At 37.6% G+C, this 22,643-nt stretch overlaps 1 protein-coding gene across 3 annotated transcripts in view; it reads left to right on the top strand.

The window, feature by feature from the left end:
- The window catches only part of LOC122819202 (C-Jun-amino-terminal kinase-interacting protein 1-like), a 45,477-nt gene extending 23,656 nt beyond the window's left edge, over nucleotides 1-21,821 (top strand). For all 3 annotated transcript variants that reach the window (XM_044095736.1, XM_044095753.1, XM_044095744.1), the window contains exons 4-12: nucleotides 3,198-3,279; nucleotides 4,885-6,009; nucleotides 7,085-7,160; nucleotides 9,176-9,348; nucleotides 10,119-10,222; nucleotides 10,392-10,508; nucleotides 10,942-11,012; nucleotides 15,585-15,683; nucleotides 18,690-21,821. In XM_044095736.1, the coding sequence (XP_043951671.1) occupies nucleotides 3,198-3,279; nucleotides 4,885-6,009; nucleotides 7,085-7,160; nucleotides 9,176-9,348; nucleotides 10,119-10,222; nucleotides 10,392-10,508; nucleotides 10,942-11,012; nucleotides 15,585-15,683; nucleotides 18,690-18,762 (1,920 nt within the window). In that variant the 3' untranslated portion in view covers nucleotides 18,763-21,821. The remainder of the gene's footprint in view (nucleotides 1-3,197; nucleotides 3,280-4,884; nucleotides 6,010-7,084; nucleotides 7,161-9,175; nucleotides 9,349-10,118; nucleotides 10,223-10,391; nucleotides 10,509-10,941; nucleotides 11,013-15,584; nucleotides 15,684-18,689) is intronic.
- The last annotated feature ends 822 nt before the right edge of the window (nucleotides 21,822-22,643 follow it).

Here is a 22,643-nt window from a genome sequence, read left to right as displayed (position 1 = left end):
AAATGCAAACGATGAGCTAGCATCTCCATTGTTCTGGTTTTGCTTTGTTTTGCTTTCTGATGGCTTAGTAAAAGTTTATTTTGCAACATGTGAGGGACGTTGACTCCTAGCCATTCAACATGAATGGAAGGATTATAGAGTACCAAAATAAATAAAGTTGGAATAAAGTCTGAGCCTTTTAAGATGTTTGGAATATCCTTTTTACAATCAGCTAGTTGTTTTTATTCCTAACATGGATTTGAACAGTCAATTTTGGAAGGTTGTCTAGCCTTTTTATTGTTTTTTAATGATGAACCAACCACACTTTCATTTTGAGCTTATTGCTGTTTCTAGGTCATCTGCATCTAGGTGTCTCTAGTTTATCAACCATTTCAGCTTTCCAATAGTTCAAGTAGTCATTGAATTCATCACCAAGAAGATAAAACAGCCTGCACTGATTCATCATAGTAAACCAATGGCAATGCTTTAGATGGTGAGCTTGTTACAGCCAGCATTAGTTCCAACCACTATGATCTCTGAATAAGTGTTGCTTTGTATCCTGCTCAGAGGGTAGACCAGTTCTTCCTTTGCTATGGCTGATTTACAGTGTCAGACTAATAGTTTATTTTGCATGCGATGCAGCAGCAGCTGGAGTCTGTGTCTGTCTTGTTGCCACATTGAGCACAGCTGCTCAGATTATTACTGTCTGTCTGGGAATCAATTAAGGTTGTATTTAGCCATATTCAAACACTTGTTCTCTCATTTGAGCCTCTTTAGTGCTAGGTTGGCATAATATCTTTGTTATAATATACAGAAACACACTTTTTCGTAGCACAATAAGTCAACTTTTTCTTTATTTAATTAGGCTCCTGTTGTGGAACCTAATTTGTTCTAACAGCTTTTGAGGCTTAAACAGTGAAATGTTGAGCAGCTTAAGTCAGACATGATGAGTAAGTAGGATACAGCGCTTATATTCCTCAGGCAACATTTTGTCTCACATTGTATTGTAAGAAAATGGGGGTAAAAGGAGACGGAAAACACAATAGGACGGTTTCCAGGTCAGTAGATTTGTACTACTGAACCATACCGTATATGTTTAGTTGTACATACTTTGCAGCAACCAAGAGTTTTTTGAGCTAAGCAGAGCTCAACAGCTCATTAGACTGCTGAGACTTAAATGTAAAGTATATAAGCTGGCCTACAGTGGAGAAAAAACACATTTTTGTTGACAGAGAAAGTATTTTCTGACTGTCCCTTTTAAATCTGCATGGGTACAGTGAGCCAACCGACAGAGGAACAGATGGCCATTTCAGAAAGGATTCCTCAGAGTTAATCTGAGTCTAAGGCTAATCACTCATTTAGTTAAGACACACTACTTATGTTGAAGTTGATGCATCTTTTAGTAAGGGATTTGCCAGATCTACAAACTTCTTTAGGGAGTTTATAGTAGCAGATCTACTTAAACCAGTTCGATTGGCAGGAGGTGACATTGCAGAAGAAAGCTGAGAAGTGAATTACCACGTCCTAATTTTTATGTCCTGCCAAACTTAAAAACTCAAAAAAAAAACTTGACTTTAATTTTAGGGAGCAGAAACCTCCTCATCTTTGCCTCTTCAGGAAGATGGTATTTTTTTTTATCAGTTGGTGCAAAAGAAGATACTAGGACAAAGAAGTTCATCAGACATAATGTCACAGACATCTTGGAAAACATTCAACAATGAAATCCAGTTTAATTACAGCAACACCATCCTAGTCATTAACACTGACTCCTTTGAGTTCACTCTCCCCAGCCATCATTTTGTCACAGTGGTAAAATCTTTATCTTCCCAGATCTATGGGTGCAGTCTCCCACCTGCTGATTCTCTTGTTACCACAGCAACAGTTGAGTTTCCGCCTGGTGAATGTAGAAGAACGATGACTCATGTGAGGTGGGCGGGTAGAAGAGGAGGACAGCATCTAATTTGGGACACACTACCGTCACAGGAGTTTCCAGTTCTTCTGTCTGGTGTTTTTCTATATCTGGAAATTAAATAAAACTCTTTTAAACCCAAACATAGTTTTTGAATGTGTCTGATATTCAAAAACTATGATCTTAAACAGCAGTCTGATCTTAAACAGCAGTCTGATGTATGACCTTTTTTGACAGTTTTTAAAGCGTTCATGTTGTCCCATCATAACACTTAGCTTTTTTTCCATTTAGGACATATTCTGTCGCAGAGAACATTACTGCTCATTTTCAGTGATCCTGATCACCTTTTTCTGTCTCTGCAATTTTATTTAATTGATCTCTGTTGCTCCAACAGTAAGGCTGAAGCTCATAGAACCATTGGTAATGTGTATTATTACCACGCCATATTCAAAGTCTTTTCCTATTGATCTAAATTATATGTTTTTAAAGTTTTCAGCATTATTTGTAATAGGAAAATATCCCATATTTTGTACTTGAATTAAAGCTTCAGTTGATAATTTTTGTAAACATGTATTTACTACATTTTTGTTTAAACTGTTACTATATAATGACAGTGTAACATGTGACAGATAAACTGTGAAAAAAACAAACTCCTTTGCTTCCACCCTTCCCACTCCTCATTGATAGGCTAAAGCTAGTTTCCAATACCACAGTCATAAAAGCTTAACCTAGTCAGTATGGGTTTGAGTTTCAGATTTCTAAGTAGACTACAGTTTAGAAGTAAGTTGCATACAGGATTGGGGTTTTTATTAGTTCTGAGATTTTTTTTTTCTCTGCATTTGTTGTTACAAGATGAGAAAAGTACAGATAATGCACCTCAGCTATGATGCTTTCTTTACCACTAATACCACTATTTAGTCATCATTGATGTAAAATGATATTGTTATTGAGATGATACAGTAACGATGCTGTTATAATTTGTGAACAGATAAAATTGTAACATCTAATTCACACTGAGTTAACCACAGCTCTGTGTGAAGGACGTTTGTGCTCCCAGAATCTTTTACAAAAGGTTGTGTCCCTTTAAATGCATGCCACGAAGCACGGACAAAAGAAATCCCCACTCATTCATTTGAGTCATTGTGTGTGTGTGTATGTGTGTTCGTGCATGTAATGCTCTCACAAAAGTCGTTGACTATATACCGGCATCTCGAACTTTGGAACATAGTTCCTTTTCGTCGTCTCTCTAAGTTTACCTCTATATCCATCTTTTCCTCTCACCAATCCTTTTCCTTCCTCTTTTTTTCAGGACACATTAAACAACAACTCATTCGGAAAGAAGTACAGCTGGCAGGAAAAGGTTTCAGGCTCGTCCTCCCCTCTTAAAACAGGTGAGCTTTCATTTTACTGGTTCTTTAGACAAGAACGTTAAACTTTGTACATATATTTTTTACAAAACTTGCTTCTGAGTAAGGTTGTTTTAGTTGAAGTTTCTTTCAACTGTGGTGAGGATTGTGTTATTTTAATTTGGTTTGTCTTGCTGTATTTGTATCTTTAGTAGCTTGGATTTGTGCTATGGTGAGTGGAGTTAGCTGAAGGAAAGCAGTTGCAAAGTGTTTAGTTTTTTTTAAACAAAACTTAAAACTCAGTGGAAGCCGTCATATTGCATTATTACAAAAATGTTCAAAGCCCGTCAGGGAGATGAAAAAGTCACTGCAGTTAAATGTGCTATTTTGAAACTCAAAGAGAGAAAAAAAAATCTCTCTTTTCCTGTGGATATAGTCAGAGCTTCTCATTTTAGTTAGTTTAACGGTATTAGCAGTGCAGCCTGTTGTCTGGGGCGCCAGCTGCTGGAAAGAGCTGCTGCCCAAACTGCTAAAAAATTTAATAAAATACCAGTACATTATAATATTGATGTGAAGCCTTCTTTGATGCACTTTGATCATTCTCATTATTCAAAGCACTTCCCACTAGCAGTAATCAAGCATGCAAAAAACTGAACCTCCTGGATGATGTGTCACTATCAGGTGTTCCAAAGTAAAGAGCTAAAGTGTTTAAATACATGTTGTTTTATAAATACATGTTGGCGAGTGGCTGAATGATCTTGTGCCTTTAGAACTTTTCCTTAAGTTAGATTTTTGCTTAGTGGTGTTAGTTTGTGGGTTTTGTTATTAGAAGATGAAGCAATTTGTTACTTTTTCTCTATTTTTATCATATTTCCCACTTGAAACAGCCCTGAGCTGATGCTTAAACTGCCTTATAAAATTGGACAGTATTTCTTCTGAGTACACCAAGGAGAGATCATATAACATTAAATATAGATTAATATGTGTTTTTAAATGCTCATGAATAAATAATTTTTTTTCTACTGATTATACCCATTATTATTTATTATTTTTAGGAAGATGTACTTCCCAAGTGCTAGAGAAAAGCATCCTCTTAGCATAGTGTGACCAACACCATGTATTGGTTTTTGCCAAACATAGCATTTTGCATTTAGGCCAAAAAGTGGAATTTTTGTTTTGTCTGACCAGATCACCTTTATGCTCTCTGTGTGGATGCATTTCTATTTTATTTTAAGAAAAGACCAGAAGGAGCTGTCTCATCGCAGTTCAATACTGTATGAACGATAGGATGATAACATAATGCTTTGATTTACTGGCGATGGATTATGACGTAACATGTGACATAACACAGCAGGCACCTTATCCTAGCTCTGAATTTGAGGAGTAAGAGGGATTTATCTATGTAATCCTAACATTACCTAACAATTTCCACTTGTCTCTCTTTCTGCTTTGGTTTTTCTTTTGTCTTTGTGGATTGGCTGCCATGTCCATTTGTCTTCGTGGCTCTGCGTTCTGTTGTTTCTCCTGTCTACATGTCTGCATCATGTGTACTGACCATTTGTGTGCCTGGCCTTTATATGTGCCTGTGTGGCTGTGTGTTTGTCTGTGTGGCTGTCTGCATGGCCTTGTTTGCATCCTTTCTTTTTGTAGGTGACCTCACACCTCCACGAGAGCACAGCTGTCTGAGCGACGAGGACAAGGTGCAGGGTGGGACTGCGCAGACCAAAGACAGAGGAACCTCCACCGACGCCCCCTGCAGACACAGCCACACCTCGGGGCGCTCGCATAACTCAAGCTCAGGGGCTGCAACTCGCTCCAAGCTGCAGGAGAAACCACCCCAACCACCACCGCCGCAGAACTACACACCCGCTCCTCTGTACCCAGCGGGTAAGACGGACAGCTCGAGCCACCGAGAAAAGATTCGCCACCAGGCAGATGTTCATCTGGAACCCACAGAGGAGATTTATCTGACTCCAGTGCAACGATCAGCGGACCCATTGGAACCCCCCGATGTTCAGGAGCGACCTTTTCTCTCGCAACAGACTGAGCAAGGGCGCATGTCCATAAGCTCTGATACAGAGGGACCGCCTCCTTATCAGCCCCTCCCAGACCGGACCAACCCCTCCATTTTTGAGGAGGATGAGCTCTACGTCCCTCCACCTTCCTATGCTTCCTGTGTAGAGTCTCTCATCACACCACCCAACATGGCTGTTTCAGCACAAGGCTCTGCTGCACTAGACCTCAGCCTGAAGGGGACAGGAGCAGGGGCCATGCTGAGGGCTGGCTCATCGGTAGAATATGTGGATGCCACTGATGACAGCTACTGTGGTGAGGATGAGGATGTAGACAGAATAATGATGGACAGGAAGATGAAAAAGACAGCAGGAAATGGAGACGGTGGTGGCAGTAAATCTGCCATACTAAGGACTACCATGAGCTCCGAAGCCAGTAGCCTAACATATGACTCGGTGAAATACACACTAGTGGTGGACGAACACGCTCAGCTGGAGCTTGTCAGTCTCAGACAGTGTTACCAAGGCTACAGCGATGACAGTGACTCAGCCACAGTCTATGATAACTGCGTCTCCTCTCCATATGAGTCGGCCATCGGGGAGGAGTACGAGGAAGATGAAGATGAGGAACACAACCAACAGACCGGAGCAGCAAAGAGGGAAGCCACAGCTTGCCTCTCTGAAGACTCAACACCAGAGGAAGATCTGCATTTCTCCAAGAAGTTCCTTAATGTCTTCATGAATGGTCGCTCTCGCTCTTCTAGTAAGTTCCTCCTGTCATTAAGCTACCTTTGTACAGTTTATAAGCTGAAAGATAGTAAACAATTTGACTTTATTTTAATTTACTTACAATATACATGAGAAAAAAAAACATGTGCATAACCTCCATTAGAGATCTCACCCCCTAATATAAAGCTGTTTCCCAAATAATAATTTGACCATTTTGCCTAGTTAAGCTGGAAATAAAATATTCTATACTTATAGCAATAGTTTTATTATAGTTCAATTTCTCTTCAAAATTAATAAAGTATTTTTGAATTGAATAATGCCTTATGTAAATACTTAGAATTCAGAGTGTTCTCATACAGAATAGGTTTTCATAATCTTCACTGTTTTTAAGTTTTTAGTTTCGTCTTAAAGCTTGGAATGGATCTCTAGAGAGGAATAAAGATCCATTTTTTCCGTCTGGATTATTTATCGCATAACACATCTTCAGAAATAATTTGTGCTGATCCACATTTAAGGGGATCCATTTAAATTGAATTCCCTTGAATGCACTATTGAACACTTACATAAAATCTGTTATGGCTTAAATTTAAGCCATATGAATATTCTGGCTAATTGGTAAATCTTAGCAACCAAAGCTTAAGACTTTCTAGTCAACATAACACCATAAAAGCAAACATCATCTGGCAATGATTTGCTTCTTTCTGAAACAATTTCTTCAATGAGTGCATGGAAAACCTCTATTTCTCAGTTGGGCTTTGTTGTTTGTAATGTTTCATTGTCATCTGTATTGTACTCTGGTGTTGGTCTACTGTCCTTTTTAGTATGAGCATTTTTGAAACCTTTTAGAACCACCGCAATTAATCTACCCAGTTCAGAATAAAGCAAGTAATCTCAAGGGAATGTAGGTAGAAATACACATACTCATCAGTTTCACATCCAATTAAAATGTGATTTATGGACTCTTAAAGATCCTTCTGTGCTTATAAGTAACCTGATTGTAGTTTAATTGGATTTTTTTTTTTGTTGCACAATAGGCCTATTAAAATCTGTAAAGTCTTATTTTTCTGTCAGTTTTCCTCATATTTCTGATTTCTTGTTTGTTATTGAAGGCGCTGAGTCCTTTGGCTTATATTCTTGTATCATAAATGGGGAAGAGAAAGATCAGACCCACAGAGCAGTATACAGGTAAGGCAAAAACACACAGTTCCCATCAAACATTGTTTTGTGATACCTATGTCTGTGCTAAAAGGATTTCTGTCTTATCCATATAATTTCACATTCATCATATTTAACGGAAGTAACTTTGAGCTCAAGTGTTACTACTGAAACAACCATCGGTTTTATAAAGAGTTGCATGGATGAGGGATGAACTAGTCTGTATTAAATTCTCCATAATTTTTGGATTTGACCTCATACTTAAATTGCTGCCGTTGACATGACATTCTTTACATACTGCAAAGACCAATGGCACTGAATAGAAAAAGCAAGTGCATTTCCTCATTTAATTCATTCATACTAGATATCTATTATTGTACATTCATTGTTATTGAAAAATATGTCATCAGAAAGGTTTTAGACACTAAATTTTATAATATGATGTTTGCGTACCCCAAAATTTTGACTCTTTTTTTTCACTGTTCCAAGACACCAGAAACAAATATTAATCTATTTAAAATATAATCAAAGGCAGTCTGTCATGTGCTTTTTAGTAATAGAAATTCACCTTTTACTGATGTCCTGAAATTGCCTATAAAATAATCTGCATATTGTTTCTTGTTACATATTTTTGATTAGGTTTTTTAGAGTAGTTGGACTGCAGTGCATTGCAGCCCTAACCATATATCACTAAAAACAACAGTAAAGGGTTTTTAATTGCTTTTTATCATCATTTATATGTGTATTGCAATACTTCCCTGAGAATATGGATATAAATGTTTTAATCCATGTCACCAGTTTTTAATTATGGCACAAATTAATAACCTGATGGGGATGACTTTAAAGCTTTATCACACTATTACACTGTCATTGAGGATTGCCAAAAATATTTGTAATAAATCATCAGTCATGGAAAATTCAAATAAGACTTGTGTCTGTATTTTTATCTCAGAATGGCAATTATGTCGCCCTTTTCTCTGCATAAAGTACGGAGAAAAAAGCTTCAATTTCACTCCAGTTAGCACTGAGTGCTTCCAGCTGCTTCTGAAAACCTCAGGCTGTTCCAGGCAGTGGGAAGCAGGGACCAAAACAACAGCAACACAACCAACAGAACAAGAGCATCTTTATCTAGTAAGACATCATATGATGCAGGGGGGCATTGTCCTTACATAGCCCACTGTGCAGTCAATAACCTGGGAACTGATGTGCTTCAAAATAGCTTTTCCTTTGATATGCACATGTATGAAGCCAATTTACAACCTTTTAGGCATAAAGTTTATGATAAATTTACATGCCTTTTCAATCCAGCTCTAGAATGTGTGAGAAATAATGCAAAGAGTAAATGTATTAAACATTCTACATAATTAAAAACTTAAAGTGCAGGCGTAATTGCTGAAATGTAATTTAATAACCTATTGATTTGTTGAAATTAGGTTATTGTAAGTTTGTCAAAGTTTCTAAGTCAATTCATATGTATTTGTTTTTAGACTCATGCTAACATAAATATTAGATATGTAGGAAAAGTACATGTGAAATTTGTCTTGTAGAGTTGCTCTCTTTTAGTGAAACATTGCTGCACTACCTTGCAAAAATAAGTGGTCATTAGCATTAAAGATGAAAAGCATTCCTTCCTTCCTATATTGCTGGTGGCATCTTTAACAACTTTACCCAGTGTGAAAAACTGGGTAACAATCATCTAAAATGAATACAGAAATATTTTTGAAGCAATGTCAAAAAGGAGCTTACTTTACTGTCTTCCTGTAGAATCAAGCTGTGCTGCAGTTGTAAAGATAACTTGTAAAAAAATAAGTGGAGAGTTGTCTTTAGCTGTATTTGGTTTATTTCAATCTTTTAAAACAGTGCTATGAAGGATGACATCTTTGCTTTGACTTTCACTAAAAATGTATTCCTACTTCCTACCTGATTTTTTGTTAGGTTTCTGTATCTGTCCAGGGAGCCAAGAGGCCTGGCACCTCCCAACTCGCTGCACTGTCGTTGCTCTTCCGTTACCAATTTAAATGTCGAATTTTAACAAATCTCAACAGGTTTGTGCCTCGACATGATGATGAGCTGGAGTTGGAGGTGGATGACCCGTTGCTGGTGGAGGTCCAGGGAGAGGATTACTGGTACGAGGGCTACAACATGCGAACTGGTGCACATGGAATCTTCCCCGCTTACTACGCCATAGAGGTGAACAAGGACACTGACTGCTACAAAGGTACTTTCACAGCTGTTATGTCCAGATGTTAAAATTATCTTGACGTTAGCGGAAAAGTGACTTACAAACTGTGCACAAAATTACTACAGTGGGAGTCAAATTTCATTTAAACTTTATTGTCAACAAGAAATAGCTAAGAACATTATCCAACAACCTGCCACAATAAAGTTACAGCTAGTTATTTTTCAGATTACTTACTTATTGTTTTTTTTTTCACTAACCTATCTTCATAATTCTTTAATATATTTCTTTATTTGTTAAATTTCCTTACCTTATGAACAACTTTGAAACAGATGCGATATTAAATTTCCTTGCCATGGCTTTATTCTTGCTTTTGCTGTCATCTCACAGTTTCTGAAACAACAGTAATTTTGAAAGAGCAGCAACCAAGGCCTACTTTTACTTTTATTGTCTACAAAGTTTTTGGTTTTCAATTTTGAAGTTAGAAAATCATTCAAAAAATCTTTAACTTACATGTTTGGATGAAGATGGTTCATGTTTAGCTGCATGAAAAAAAAGTTCTATCAGATTTGGTGGAAATGCATTTAGGAAGCTCCTTCCCTTGTAGTTAATGAAATTGATTTTGTTGTACAGTACAATCGGAAACACTAAAGTAAAGAATGAATCCAACTAATCCTGCTTTTTGTCAGAGTCATATAAAAATGCTGAAGTGTTTTATTGGAAATCAGTAAAGTTTTCAATTGCTTTTATTTTCCTCCGGCCTTTAATTTCTGTTCATACATTTTTACTATTTTGTTTTCTCTTTGCAGTTAAGAGCAGTGAGTGGATGGACAGATACCGCTTGAAGTTCCTTGGATCAGTCCAAGTGCCGTATCACAAAGGAAATGATGTTCTGTGTGCAGCCATGCAGAAGGTAGGAAGCCCCTTGCTCTCCATGACTGTGTTTACCTGTGAGTGTACAAATACACTATTACCAAAAAAAGGTTATTTTATTTTTGTTTATCAGGTGTATTAACCTAAAAACTTATGTTTGATGAATGTTTAATTAATATTATTAAGTAAATCATAATCATGTCCGTCAGATTGCCAACAACAGACGAATGACAGTCAAGTTCAATCCACCTTCCTTCTGTGTCCTGGAGATCAGCGTCAAAGGAATTAAGCTTGCAGTTCAAGAGGATTATTATGCTTGTGACAGAGTAAGACTCTTTTTGGTACTTTTTCCATGTAAAATATAAACATGCAATCTAGCATATGAAATTTGGCTGATTTTCCCTGCAAAAAGTAACTTCTCTCAAGGATTTTTGAAACCATTAAAACTCTGTAGAGGTCAGGATTTTATCAAAGCATGTCCAGAACCAAACTTTGTCATGTTATGTAGTTATATGCTGCCTATGAATTAGATATTCCTTTGATTTCAAAGTATCAGATGCAAGAAAACATGATTTTGTTATCATTATAAAATAAGTGTATAGTTGATTTAATTGTCCAACCAGAAATCCGGAACTCAAATCCATTCCAAGCACAGTTAGAAACAAGTACATGTAGTGTAATGTTTTACTTTTTATTGTCCGGTGGGGGGAGTGTGTTTTTTATTTTAATCAGAAATGTTATTCTCCCTCTTGTCAACAGAGCAATGAGTGCAGTCACTTCTTCCAATTAAAGAATGTTTCTTTTTGTGGCTACCATCCTAAAAACAGCAAGTAAGTTTTTCCCTTTTCTTACTGTCCGTAAGTGGTGGCTTTAAATTGCCACTAGGTGTCAATGTATGAAAACAAATAAAAAATGTTAAATTATTAAGGTGAGTGGACAAGCTGTACTCAAACATCAGACAAGCATACAGAGCTAAACCCTTAGCACACCTTGGCCAGTCTGATCACGTGGCCCTGCTACTGATCCCTGCTTACACCCCCCTGCGGAAACGTGTCCCCATCACAACCCGGACTGTTGTCCACCAAACACGTCTTTCAACCATGTTTCAGACAGAAACATGGTTGAATGACAATAATGAACTGATCATACTAATTGAATCTGCGCCTCCTAACTACAATTTCTGAAGGGAGAATAGATAACATAAAAAAGGAGGAGGCGTGGCTTCAATATTTAAGAATACCGTAAATAGTAGAAAAATCTCCTTGGGTCTCTTCACCTCTTTTGAGTGTCTTGGAATTGAGATTAAAGGCCTCAAACGAACTTTAACACTAACTTTATACAAAACTCCAACATATGTGGAAAATTTCTTTACTGAGTTGAATGAACTTCTATCTCTCATATGTATTGTTTATGATTGTTAAATGATTGTCAGTGATTCCAACATTCATGTTGACAACCCACAAAACAGAGGGGCTAGAAAGCTTTCTAATATCCTAGAGACTTTTGGTCTAACACAACATGTCAAACAAGCAACACCCACTCAAGGACACACCCTGACCTGGTTATCAGTAAGGTTGTGAATATTTCCAATGTCTCTGTAAATGATGGCGCCCTGTCGGATCACTTCGCTGTTATCTTTGAAAGTTCTTTATCTTTTAACCCACTTGGACAAACAGAAACCATCATAAAACATTCTCTCACTGAAAGCACAGCAGAAACATTTAATCAAACCTACTCTTCTTCCTCACCCTTAAGCTGTAATGACATAGATAAGTTGGTAAATGATTTTCAATCTATCCATTTCCATCCATCCATTTTCTGTACGCCCTTTGTCCCTAATGGGGTCAGGAGGGTTGCTGGTGCCTATCTCCAGCTGCGTTCCGGGCGAGAGGCATGGTTCACCCTCGACAGGTCGCCAGTCTGTTGCAGGGCAACACAGAGACATACGGGACAAACAAACATTCACACACACACTCACACCTAGGGAGAATTTAGAGAAACCAATTAAACTGACAGTCATGTTTTTTTTCAGTCTAAAGTTTCAGATATCATTGATTTTATTGCCCCAATTAAAATTAAGGTTGTATCTGGTAAGAAGAAATCTCCATGGAGAAATGCACAAACAGTTAGATCTGCAAGACAACTCTGCCGAAGGGCAGAACGAAAATGGCGTAAAACTCAACTTCACGTTCATTATGACATCTATAAAGAAAAAGTAGGTTACTATCATTTAACACTCAAACATGCAAGACAGGCTTTCTTTGCAGATGTCATAAACAAAAACATTAACAATGCTCGAGCTTTATTTGCAACAGTTCACAGACTCACAAACCCTCTTATCACGTTACCACCGAATTTCAGTCTGTTGCCGCCTGCAACCAGTTTTCCAGTTTCTTTTCAAAGAAAATTCAAAAAATCAGTGGATTAATCTGCACATCCTTTGACCCCATCCAATCACTGAGCAAATCCTTAGAACAGATAAATGTGTGGATGTGCCAAAACTTTCTCCAGCTGAACAAAAACAAAACTGTAGTTATTATTTTTGGACCTAAAGAGGAACGATCTAGAGTCAGTGCACAGCTTCAGTTATCACAACTAAAAACCAGCGATCAGGCCCAAAACCTGGGAGTAGTGATGGACTCTGACCTGAACATTCAGAGCCACATAAAGACAGTTACAAAGTCGGCCTTCTATCACCTGAAGAACATTTCCAGGATATAAGGACTAATGTCTCAGCCAGATCTAGAGAAACTCATCCATGTGTTTATCTTCAATCGTATTGATTATTGCAACAGCGTTTTCACAGGTCTGTCCAACAAATCAATCAAACAGCTGCAGCTGATCCAGAATGCGGCTGCTCATGTTCTCACTAAAACCAGGAAGATAGAGCACATAACATCAGTTTTAAAGTCTCTCCACTGGCTCCCTGTCGCTCAAAGAATAGACTTTAAAATACTATTGTTAGTTTATAAATCACTGAATGATTTAGCACCACAATACATTAAAGATTTGCTGCTGTTGTATCAACCTTCCAGACCACTCAGGTCTTCTGGTTCTGGTCTGCTCTGCATCCCCAGAACCAGAACCAAACGAGGAGAAGCCGTATTTAGCATCTATCTGGAACAAACTTCCAGAAAACTGTAAAACAGCTGAAACACTGGCTTCCTTTAAATCTTAACTAAAAACCCACTTGTTTAGAGTTGTATTTGAAACGTAATCAATTGCAAATTTAATGACGGAATCTGACTTGTTCTGTTTTGATTGTTGATTCTATGTTGCATTGTGTTTTTGTGTTTGATTTGATGTAAAGCACTTTGAAATGCCTTGCTGCTGAAATGTCCTATACAAATAAAATTTGATTGATTGATCTGGCCTGAGGATGCTTCCCACCAACTACAAGACTGCTTCCAGAGAACTGACTGGGAGGTTTTTGCACATCAGGACCTGGAGAACCACACCTCAGCAGTCTTGGACTACATCAGGTTCTGCACAGACAATGTCACCAGGAACAGACTCATGAGGATCTACTCGAATAGAAAACCCTCGATGACTTAGGAGGTCTGGGGCCTCTTGAAAGCCAGGAATGCTGCATTCAGGTCAGGGGACAAAGCACTCTACAGTTCTGCCAGAGCCAACCTGAGAAGAGGCATCTGCCAAGCCAAGGCATCATACAGAGGGAGAATAGAGAAGCAGCTCAGGAGCAACAACACCAGGCAGGTGTGGCAGGGTCTCTAGCATATTACCAGCTACAGACCCAGCAACCAGCCATGCACGAAGGGAACCACTTCCCTGGCAGAGGAGATGAATATCTTCTTTGCCCGCTACCACAGCCCCATCACAGCTGCCTGTCCACAGCAGCTCTGCTCTCACAGTAGAGGAGTGTGAGGTGAGGCAGGTGATGAGGAAGGTGAACCCAAGGAAGGCTGTGGGACCTGACGGTGTGTTGGGACGGGTGCTTAAAGACTGTGCAGACCAACTGGCGGGAATCTTCACAAAGATTTTTAACCAGTCCCTTTCTCAAGCCACTGTCCCTCCCTGCCTAAAGTCCTCTACCATTGTCCCTCTCCAATTTGCCTACAAAGCAAAGAGGTCCACAGAGGACGCTGTATCCACAGCACTTCATGCCGCTCTGACCCACTTAGAGAAGCAGGGGAGCTATGTCAGAATGCTCAGCATTTAACACTATACTCCCCCAACGTCTGGTGTCCAAGCTAGTAAACCTTGGGCTCCCATCAGCCACCTGCAGTTGGATCCTGGACTTCCTAACAGGTCGCTCCCAGAGGGTCAGACTGGGCCCCACACCTCCACTGCTCTGAGCCTGAACACAGAATCGCCACAGGGTTGCGTGCTCAGCCCACTTCTCTACACCCTCTACACTCATGTGTCTCCAACCACCTCAGCAACAAGATCATAAAGTTTGCAGATGACATGACTGTTGTTGGTCTCATCTCAGACGGGAAGGGGGAGCTGGAGTACAGGGATGAGTTGAAGCGGCTGTCAGAGTGGTGCAAAGTCAATAACCTGCTCCTCAACATCTCCAAACCAAAGGAGCTGGTGATCGACTTCAGGAAGAACAAACGGACATCCGGCCTCTCACCATCAGTGGGACCTGTGTGGAGAGGGTCCAAGTGTTCAGGTTTCTGGGCATGGAGTTGGAGGACAAGCTAACCTGGAGCACCAACAACAAAGAGCTGCTGAAGAAGGCACAGCAGAGACTGTATTTTCTGAGAATCCTCAAGAAGAACTGTCTCCACTCAGACCTGCTGCAGGCCTTCTATCACTGCTCCATAGAGAGTGTGCTCACGTACAGTCTGTGCGTCTGGTACGGCAGCAGCACAGCCTCGGACAAGAAGGCGCTCCTGAGGGTTGTCAGGGCAGCAGAGAGAACCATAGGCTGCCCTCTCCCCACCATGGAACAGATTTACACTTCCAGGCTCCGCAAGAAAGTTCTGGACATTTTAAATGACTCTTCACACCCTGGCCATGGTCTCTTCCAGCTGCTGCCATCAGGCAAGAGATACAGAGCAATAAAAACCAGGACAAATCACCTAAAAAACTGTTTCTACTCGATGGCAATCATGGCACTAAATTTAAAGGCATAAGAACTTCTGCTCTTGACACCACTCTGTTAAAAATGTAAATTCTGTATACTCTCCAGGCACTGCAACCATCTTCTGATGTCTATTTATTTCTCGTTTTGTGCTGTTTGTTTCTTCATCTTTTTATGTATGTATATTTATATTGTGTGCTGTGTATGTGTATGTAACCTGCACTTTAACTCGAGTCAAGCACAGTCTCAATCTCGTTGTAATCTGTTGATGGCAATGACAAAGAAATATTATCTTATCTTCTCTTATCTTATTTCTCATATCCTGTTTGATGTTATTTTTTTCATCCTACAGGTATTTTGGTTTTATAACTAAGCACCCAGCAGATCAGAGATTTGCCTGCCACGTATTTGTGTCTGAAAACTCCACCAAACCTCTTGCTGAGTCAATTGGGTAAGTTGCTGCACATCCGATTACTTTAGATCAGTTATTTAAAAACACTCTTTGATGCACAGTACATGCAAAAGCATCCATATCACTTGGACCTTTTCGCATTTTGTCATATTACAATATAATGTAGTGAATAGTCGAAATGGAATAAGCATTATGCATGATTTTCAAGTAATTTTAATAAAGTAAAATCTGAAAAGTGTTACTTTTAGTTGCATTTACTCTGATACCCAAACAAAATCCAGTGTAACCAGTAAACTTGAAAATGAATGTCTTTAGGACATTGAGGGGCTGCTTGATTGTGCAAGTTGGCCCCAGGTTCAAATCCTGGCTTTGTCTTTCTGCATAAAGTATACATGTTCATGGATAAAGTTGTAAAAGTTTAATAATAGCACAATGTCAGAGGCTTCAAAGCTCTCACATACCATCACTCAAGCCATAATCTGCAAATCAAAGAGTGCGGTACCACTATGATCTTACCAAGAAATGTGTGCAGCCATGCAGAAGGTAGGAAGTCCCTTGTTCACCATGATTTTAAGTGTTCAAATACACTAGTACCAAAAACAAGGTTATTTTATTTTTGTTAATCTGAAAATAAAAGAGTACAGAACCACTATAATTTTACCAAGAAATGACCTAAACTCACAGGCCAGGCAAAAAGAAACATCAGTGAAAATGATAACAACAGAACAACCAAGTCATGCACTCTACAGATCTGACTTCGTGGAAGTAGGCCAAGAAGGAAGGTATTATTCAAAGACCGTTTAATGTGTAACAATGCACATGGGACTGTTCACTAGTTAGATGAAACACAGCTCATTGGCTTATATGCAAAACACTGTGTAGCTTGAGGCAATCTGAATGTGCCTTAAATAACCTATCCCCACAGTCATTTAGTTTGACCAGTTTATGCTTTAAAACGTAAAAGGAGATGGACATGGCTAAATCCTGGTGAACAACCTGAATCCCAAATATGCAGCTAGAGTTACAACGGACTGATTCAAATTAATGGTGTCCAAAGTCCATTCAAAACTAGCAGCATCTTGCTTTAGATATTTCCAACACAAGGAAGCGAAATACATGGTGTGATAACATGCCTCTGAAGAACGAACTAACATGAGGAGGTAATACTTTTTTTTGCATCAGCTTAATTGGAGTACAAACGTAATAAAACCTGAAGGGCACTGACGCTTGAGAACTAGAATTTGATGTCCCTGATTTAGATAAAACCATATTCATGACTTAGAATGGCCCAGTTACAGTCCAATTGAGAATACATGAAGAGATTTCAAAACTGATGTTCACAGACAACACACACTCACAAAAGACTTAGAGATATAACATCATTTTGTGAATACAAAAAGTTTTAAAGTAAATATTTTTATTATGTTTCATGAGGTACTACTTAATGAATTTGGCCCCTTTAGCAACTCTACTAGAAGCAATGCATCACTTCACATGATGCTTTGGTAAAATATTAACCTGTCACATTCTCCATTTTCTGATTAAATATTTACCCATTTCCTTCCAATTCATAGCCATCCTGAATTTTTATTTTACTTAACCACTTATTGGTATATGCCATTTCTGCAAGGAAGTAATGGTTTATCTATCAGTGTTGGTGAATAAACTACATTAGAGTTTATGGTTTTAATGTGGCAAAATATTTAATGTTATGTTAAATATTGTTATGTTGTGGGTCAAATTGACCCGTTTTAAAGTTAAATTATTTTTTTTAATTGTTGGAAGTAGTTTTTCTTTTTTTTTTTTGCATGAAACTTTTTCTATTTGTCTTAATAGATACACTCTACATATAAATTGAAAATGTATTCATTTTACACATTTGTAAACCCCCTGCATCTACTTTTTACATAGATACTGTTCGGGTCAATTTGACCCAGCAGTCAAGTTGAAGTGCAAAAAAATTTTTTTAAAAATTTCCAATTCTGTTTCCTTGCAGCTATGAACCATATTTCACCCCTTCCCACCCCCACACACACACCCAACCACACCTCTACATGCACACGCGGACACACACAATAGTGAGAAAGCCCACTTTCTCATTATTCTCTTTACTTCACTAGGAAACTGTGAGAAAGCAGATGTTAATACAACTTTTGATGGGAATCTTTTCTGTTTCTGTGGGTAAAGTCCACCCTCACTGAGTGGCACTCAGCAGAATTGGAGGAAAACATAAATACTTTCTGCATGACTCATTTATCTCGATTTTAATCAGTAGGTCACTTTGACCCTGAACAGTATGTGTCTCAAGTTTAGTTATAAAGATCACCCATTGAAAAAAAAAGTGTAATATAAAAAGAAGAACATTATTGCTGTACCTCAGAAACGAACATAACAGGAGGGTTAAGGGTTATAAGTACTTTAGCAAAGCGCTGTATTGTTTTGTGTATTGCTTTTCTGTAGTTGGTGATGTTTTGAGTCTCTTGATGGATTGTTTCAAATTAAAGGCATTTGTTTCACATGTCAACAGAGATATTAACAAAAAGCAGACGAGGCTGAGTAAGCGAAGTGATTTGTTGACAAAACCTGTGTAACTCAGTATAAATACAATCCACACATTTCTGTCACTTGCAATTTAAATTTAATGGTAAAAAGAAGCATCTCTCTGGTTTTAAATTGCATGCAGATTGGGGTGAAGTTGGGTTAAAGTTTATTTATATAGCACATTTACAACAACCTCAGCAGACCAAAGTGCTTCACAACATCACAGGTAGATAAATGATAAAACAGAAAATAACACTTAGTTTGGTTTAAAAAAAAAAAAAGAAAAAGAAAAAAGACAATTTTAAAACTTTATATAGAACATGACAGAAAATGTCAAAACTAGAACAATAAATAAAAACCAAACAATACTTAATTTCAGCAGTCCATCATATCCTTGAAGATTAGAATTAATTCTAATTTAAATCGTATGCTCCGATTCAAACATTTCAGTGTGCAAATTCAAATAAAGGTAAGAAATGACGGCTCTTCCTTTCTCTTCTACAGGAAAGCATTCCAGTTGTACTACAAAGAGTTTGTGGAGTTCTCTTGTCCAACAGAAGACATTTACCTGGAGTAACCCCGCCTTTGACCACAGCCTTGTACAGTACACTGTATCATAACATAAATGTGCATGAAGGACAAATATTTAAAAGGGAATAAGAACAACAATGACTCTAACATCTGTAACAAACACACAATGACTATATAAAACCTCTTAGCTGTCATAACCATTGGATAACATGCAAGCAGTTTCAGAGTGACAATTAAGGGGTTAACATTTGTGCAGGAGCAGGAAATGGAAATGAGTCGGAGAGAAAAATTATGCAAAGGTGAGAGTCCAAAGGTGGAGTCCATAAATGCAAAGCACAATTGACGTACTTCTTCAGCAGCGGGAACAATACTTAGCCTGTAGCAGCAGCTCTGTCATGAGAGCACTAGATTACTTCACATTTCAAATGCACCTACAGCTACAAATAGTATCTTACTTCCAAAAATAACTTAAACAAGTTTGTTTGTCTTTAAAAAATGAGGAAGCTGTACAGCTACAACAGTAAGATAACAAACATCCTTCAGAGTGTTTATCTGAAATAAACACTCAAAAAACATTGCAGATACTTTTTTTTTATTTTTTTAATTAGGAAACCTTGTATAAGATTATATCCACAAACCACTGTAAAATAAGGTTAAGGTTTTGAAAGCTAGCTAAAAGATTCCATCTGAATTCTGGGTCATATTGATGTTTGACAGAAATGAACTTGGTTCACATTTTATCAAACACACTGAACAGGTCGGATGTAAGTCAATCTGCGGGAAAATGCCTGAAATTATGTTTCAGAGTGAAATGAGCAGGCAAGTAGATGCCTATTTGTTTTTCTTGAATCATTCTGGCTGCTGTTTACCTGATTAAACGGGCTAGGATGCTAAAAGTGTACAGGTTTCTGGCTCTATGTCTGTATTCAACTTTTGAGTGCAGAGAAGACGAAATATACCGGCTGACCTGCATCCAAAACCAAGAAAATGGTCTTACAGATTCTGTCGTCACACTTTGTAGTCTGCAGTGTATTCACCATCTTCTGTAGATGTAGCTGAGTTGTACTTAAAAAAATATTCCAATGATCTAAATCAATCTAAAAAACCAATAACACTGTGCAATTACTGTGTAGGGTAAAGAACATCATTGGTTGACAATGCAGGGCAAAACTAAGCAGCTGTAATTTATGTTCCATAAAGATTAAGTTAATGTTTCATTTTTGCTTTTCCTGAATATCAAACACACTGTGCTCTTTGTTAAATGTGACCCAATCTGTTGCTTGAAGTGTCAGCAAAGGAACAAATTCTAAGCTCTGTTTGTCTTCTTATCTTCACTAGTAGTGCCTCTTTTATATCAATTAATTTTAAACTTTCTCAGTAAACATATTTTGCCACCAAGTGTGTTTAGTTTACGGGTTTGACTGAGGATTAAGAAGTTGAAGTGTTTCACTGTAACTGGCTCTTTATGCCACCGTATTACATTAGCTGTACAATATCCTGGTTCTTGAAGTTAAGCCTGATAAAATAACTTTTTTGACAAAACAATTTTTTCACCTATTGGGTAAATCAAACGAGATTACTTAGGAGGATTAAAACATTCTGACATCTGTTTCAACACCATGCAGGTGTGAATGTAAAATATAGTGTAAAATATTTGTTCTCTAAATAACCATCTGCTATGTCAGTGTAAACATGTCTGAGGTGGGCTGGACAACAAGTAAAAAGATGCTAAATTATATAAAACTTACAATAAATGTATACAACCAAGTTTTGTTTTTTTGTTGACATTTAGTTATTATATTACATTTTACAGATTAGATGAAATTAGTAAATTCTGTTGTCATATTCAGAGTTTCCAAAATGCCCCATCTGTGTTTTGATTTGGACGGATATGGTTGAAAATAACAACTGAACAAGAAAAAAAATATGTTAAAGGCACTAAGTCATTTTTGAAAAGGGCTGGGGCTACCTGGTTCCGCTCAAAAGTATAAATTACCCAAATCATATTTCTTGTTGTCCATTTAAGAATAAACAACTGTATTTAAAACATGAAGGCAACTTGTCCAAGAACAAAACAAAAATAAGCATCTTGAAACCACAATAAGGTGTCCATTTCACCTTGTCTAGTGTTAAAAGGGAAGTTGAAGTCTAACCAGCATGAACACGCATGAATTGCTTTGTTAAAAGACACACCCTAAAGGCCAGCTTCTCTGAAAACAGGGAACTGCTGTTTCAACTGTAGAATAGGTTGAACAAGAAACGGACATCATGTGACTTCTAATTATCCTGAAGAGGAATGGTGGAAAAGATAATGGAGATTTTGAGGACAAGTGAGGGTGTGGCCGTCTATACAGGGACACAAAACAAAGAAAAAATATTTAAATGAAGTGAAGATAATAGCAGTCATTTATGTAAAAGCATTTGATATGTTTTTTTCCATAGCTTCACAAAAACACAAGATGTTATGGAAAGTAAAGAGCCTTGGCAAAATACAAAATATCAAAATATTTTTGTATATGTTTTTGCACAATTTTTTTAATTTATTTTTTTGTCGCCTATTATCTGACACAAGTAATCTTTATGGAGGTGTATTCCTTGGTGATCATTACAGAAAACCAGTGGATTACTACTTTTAGCTTATGGTGTCTTGCTTTTAGCATACAGTAGTCAAAGCAAAGGGACATAATGACTTTTTTTTCTTCCACATCTTGTCTAATGTCTAATTAGATAATTTTAAAAATGGGTTTTTGCGTTGTATATTTTACAAAAGGAAAAATGTATGTAAGCTAAAGATAAATACTTGAAGATTACTGGACTTTTCTGTTCATCTCAACGGTTACATTTCTGTCACTTTCAACATAAAAGTCTAACTGACTTCCTTTTGTCCAAACGTCTTTTTCAAGAGCCAGTCTAGATAACAGAGAGTATACTGCTGTGGAAATAACAAAAAAGATGTACAAAAATGCCATATATAAATAGTAATGTAATATTTGTAATTATGAAGAATATATTGTACTGTTTCAGTGTGTTGTAAGTGAAATTTTTCTTTTGTTTTGGATCTTTTTCAGCCGTGAACTATTCTTGATTTAAAACTGTTAAAGCAGATTTGTGTCCTGTCGTATTATGCAGTCATCATTCAGCCACATATCAACACATTTACACATTATGTAACTCGACGAACAGGCAGGACAGAAAATATGTTGACACAGACTTTTAAAATATTTTAATACAAAATTGGATTGTATTAAAATTGGCTACATTCACACTGCAGACTGAAGTGACCCAAATCAGATTTTTTTTTTTTTGCTTATATGCAACTTGTATCTGATATTTTCACGACTGTCCTAACAACACAGATCCCATTTTTGCTTTGATATGTGGTCCTAAATCCAATTCATATCTGATTGTTTCAAGTGTGATCAGAGTCTTACAGCCAGGTGGCATTTATCCAACCTTTACTTGACAAACATCACTATCCTGCAGACGCAGGAAGAAAAACAACCATGGTGGATGAAATGCACATTAAGTAATTAATGTGTTAGCTTCTGTCGGGAAAACAACTTTGAAATTGCAAGACGTGCTCCACCATTACTATCCATGTTTACTTCAGCAAACACTTCAGAACACTTGAGTCGCATATATTTGGAAATGTGAACTACGCCTTACATATTAATCAATGTGGGCTGTGGGGTAATGCAAAATAATAAAATCTGATTACACAAAAACATCAGAATTGATCAATATGCACACATCAAGTGTAAGATATAGAGACGAAGCATCGTCTCTATATCTTACACTTGATGGTGACTTGTCCAATTGTCACTGTTTTGGCCAATAACATTGTCTTCTACATTCCCATTAAGTTCTAAAAACACCAAGTTCCATGTGTGTGGCATCAATACATAGTTTTGTTTTGGGTTTTTTTCA

Source organism: Gambusia affinis, linkage group LG02 (genome assembly GCF_019740435.1).
Source record: "Gambusia affinis linkage group LG02, SWU_Gaff_1.0, whole genome shotgun sequence".
Taxonomy (NCBI): Eukaryota; Metazoa; Chordata; class Actinopteri; order Cyprinodontiformes; family Poeciliidae; genus Gambusia; species Gambusia affinis.
The sequence above is the reverse complement of the archived record's forward strand: the minus strand, read 5'-3'. Positions and strand labels throughout refer to the sequence as shown.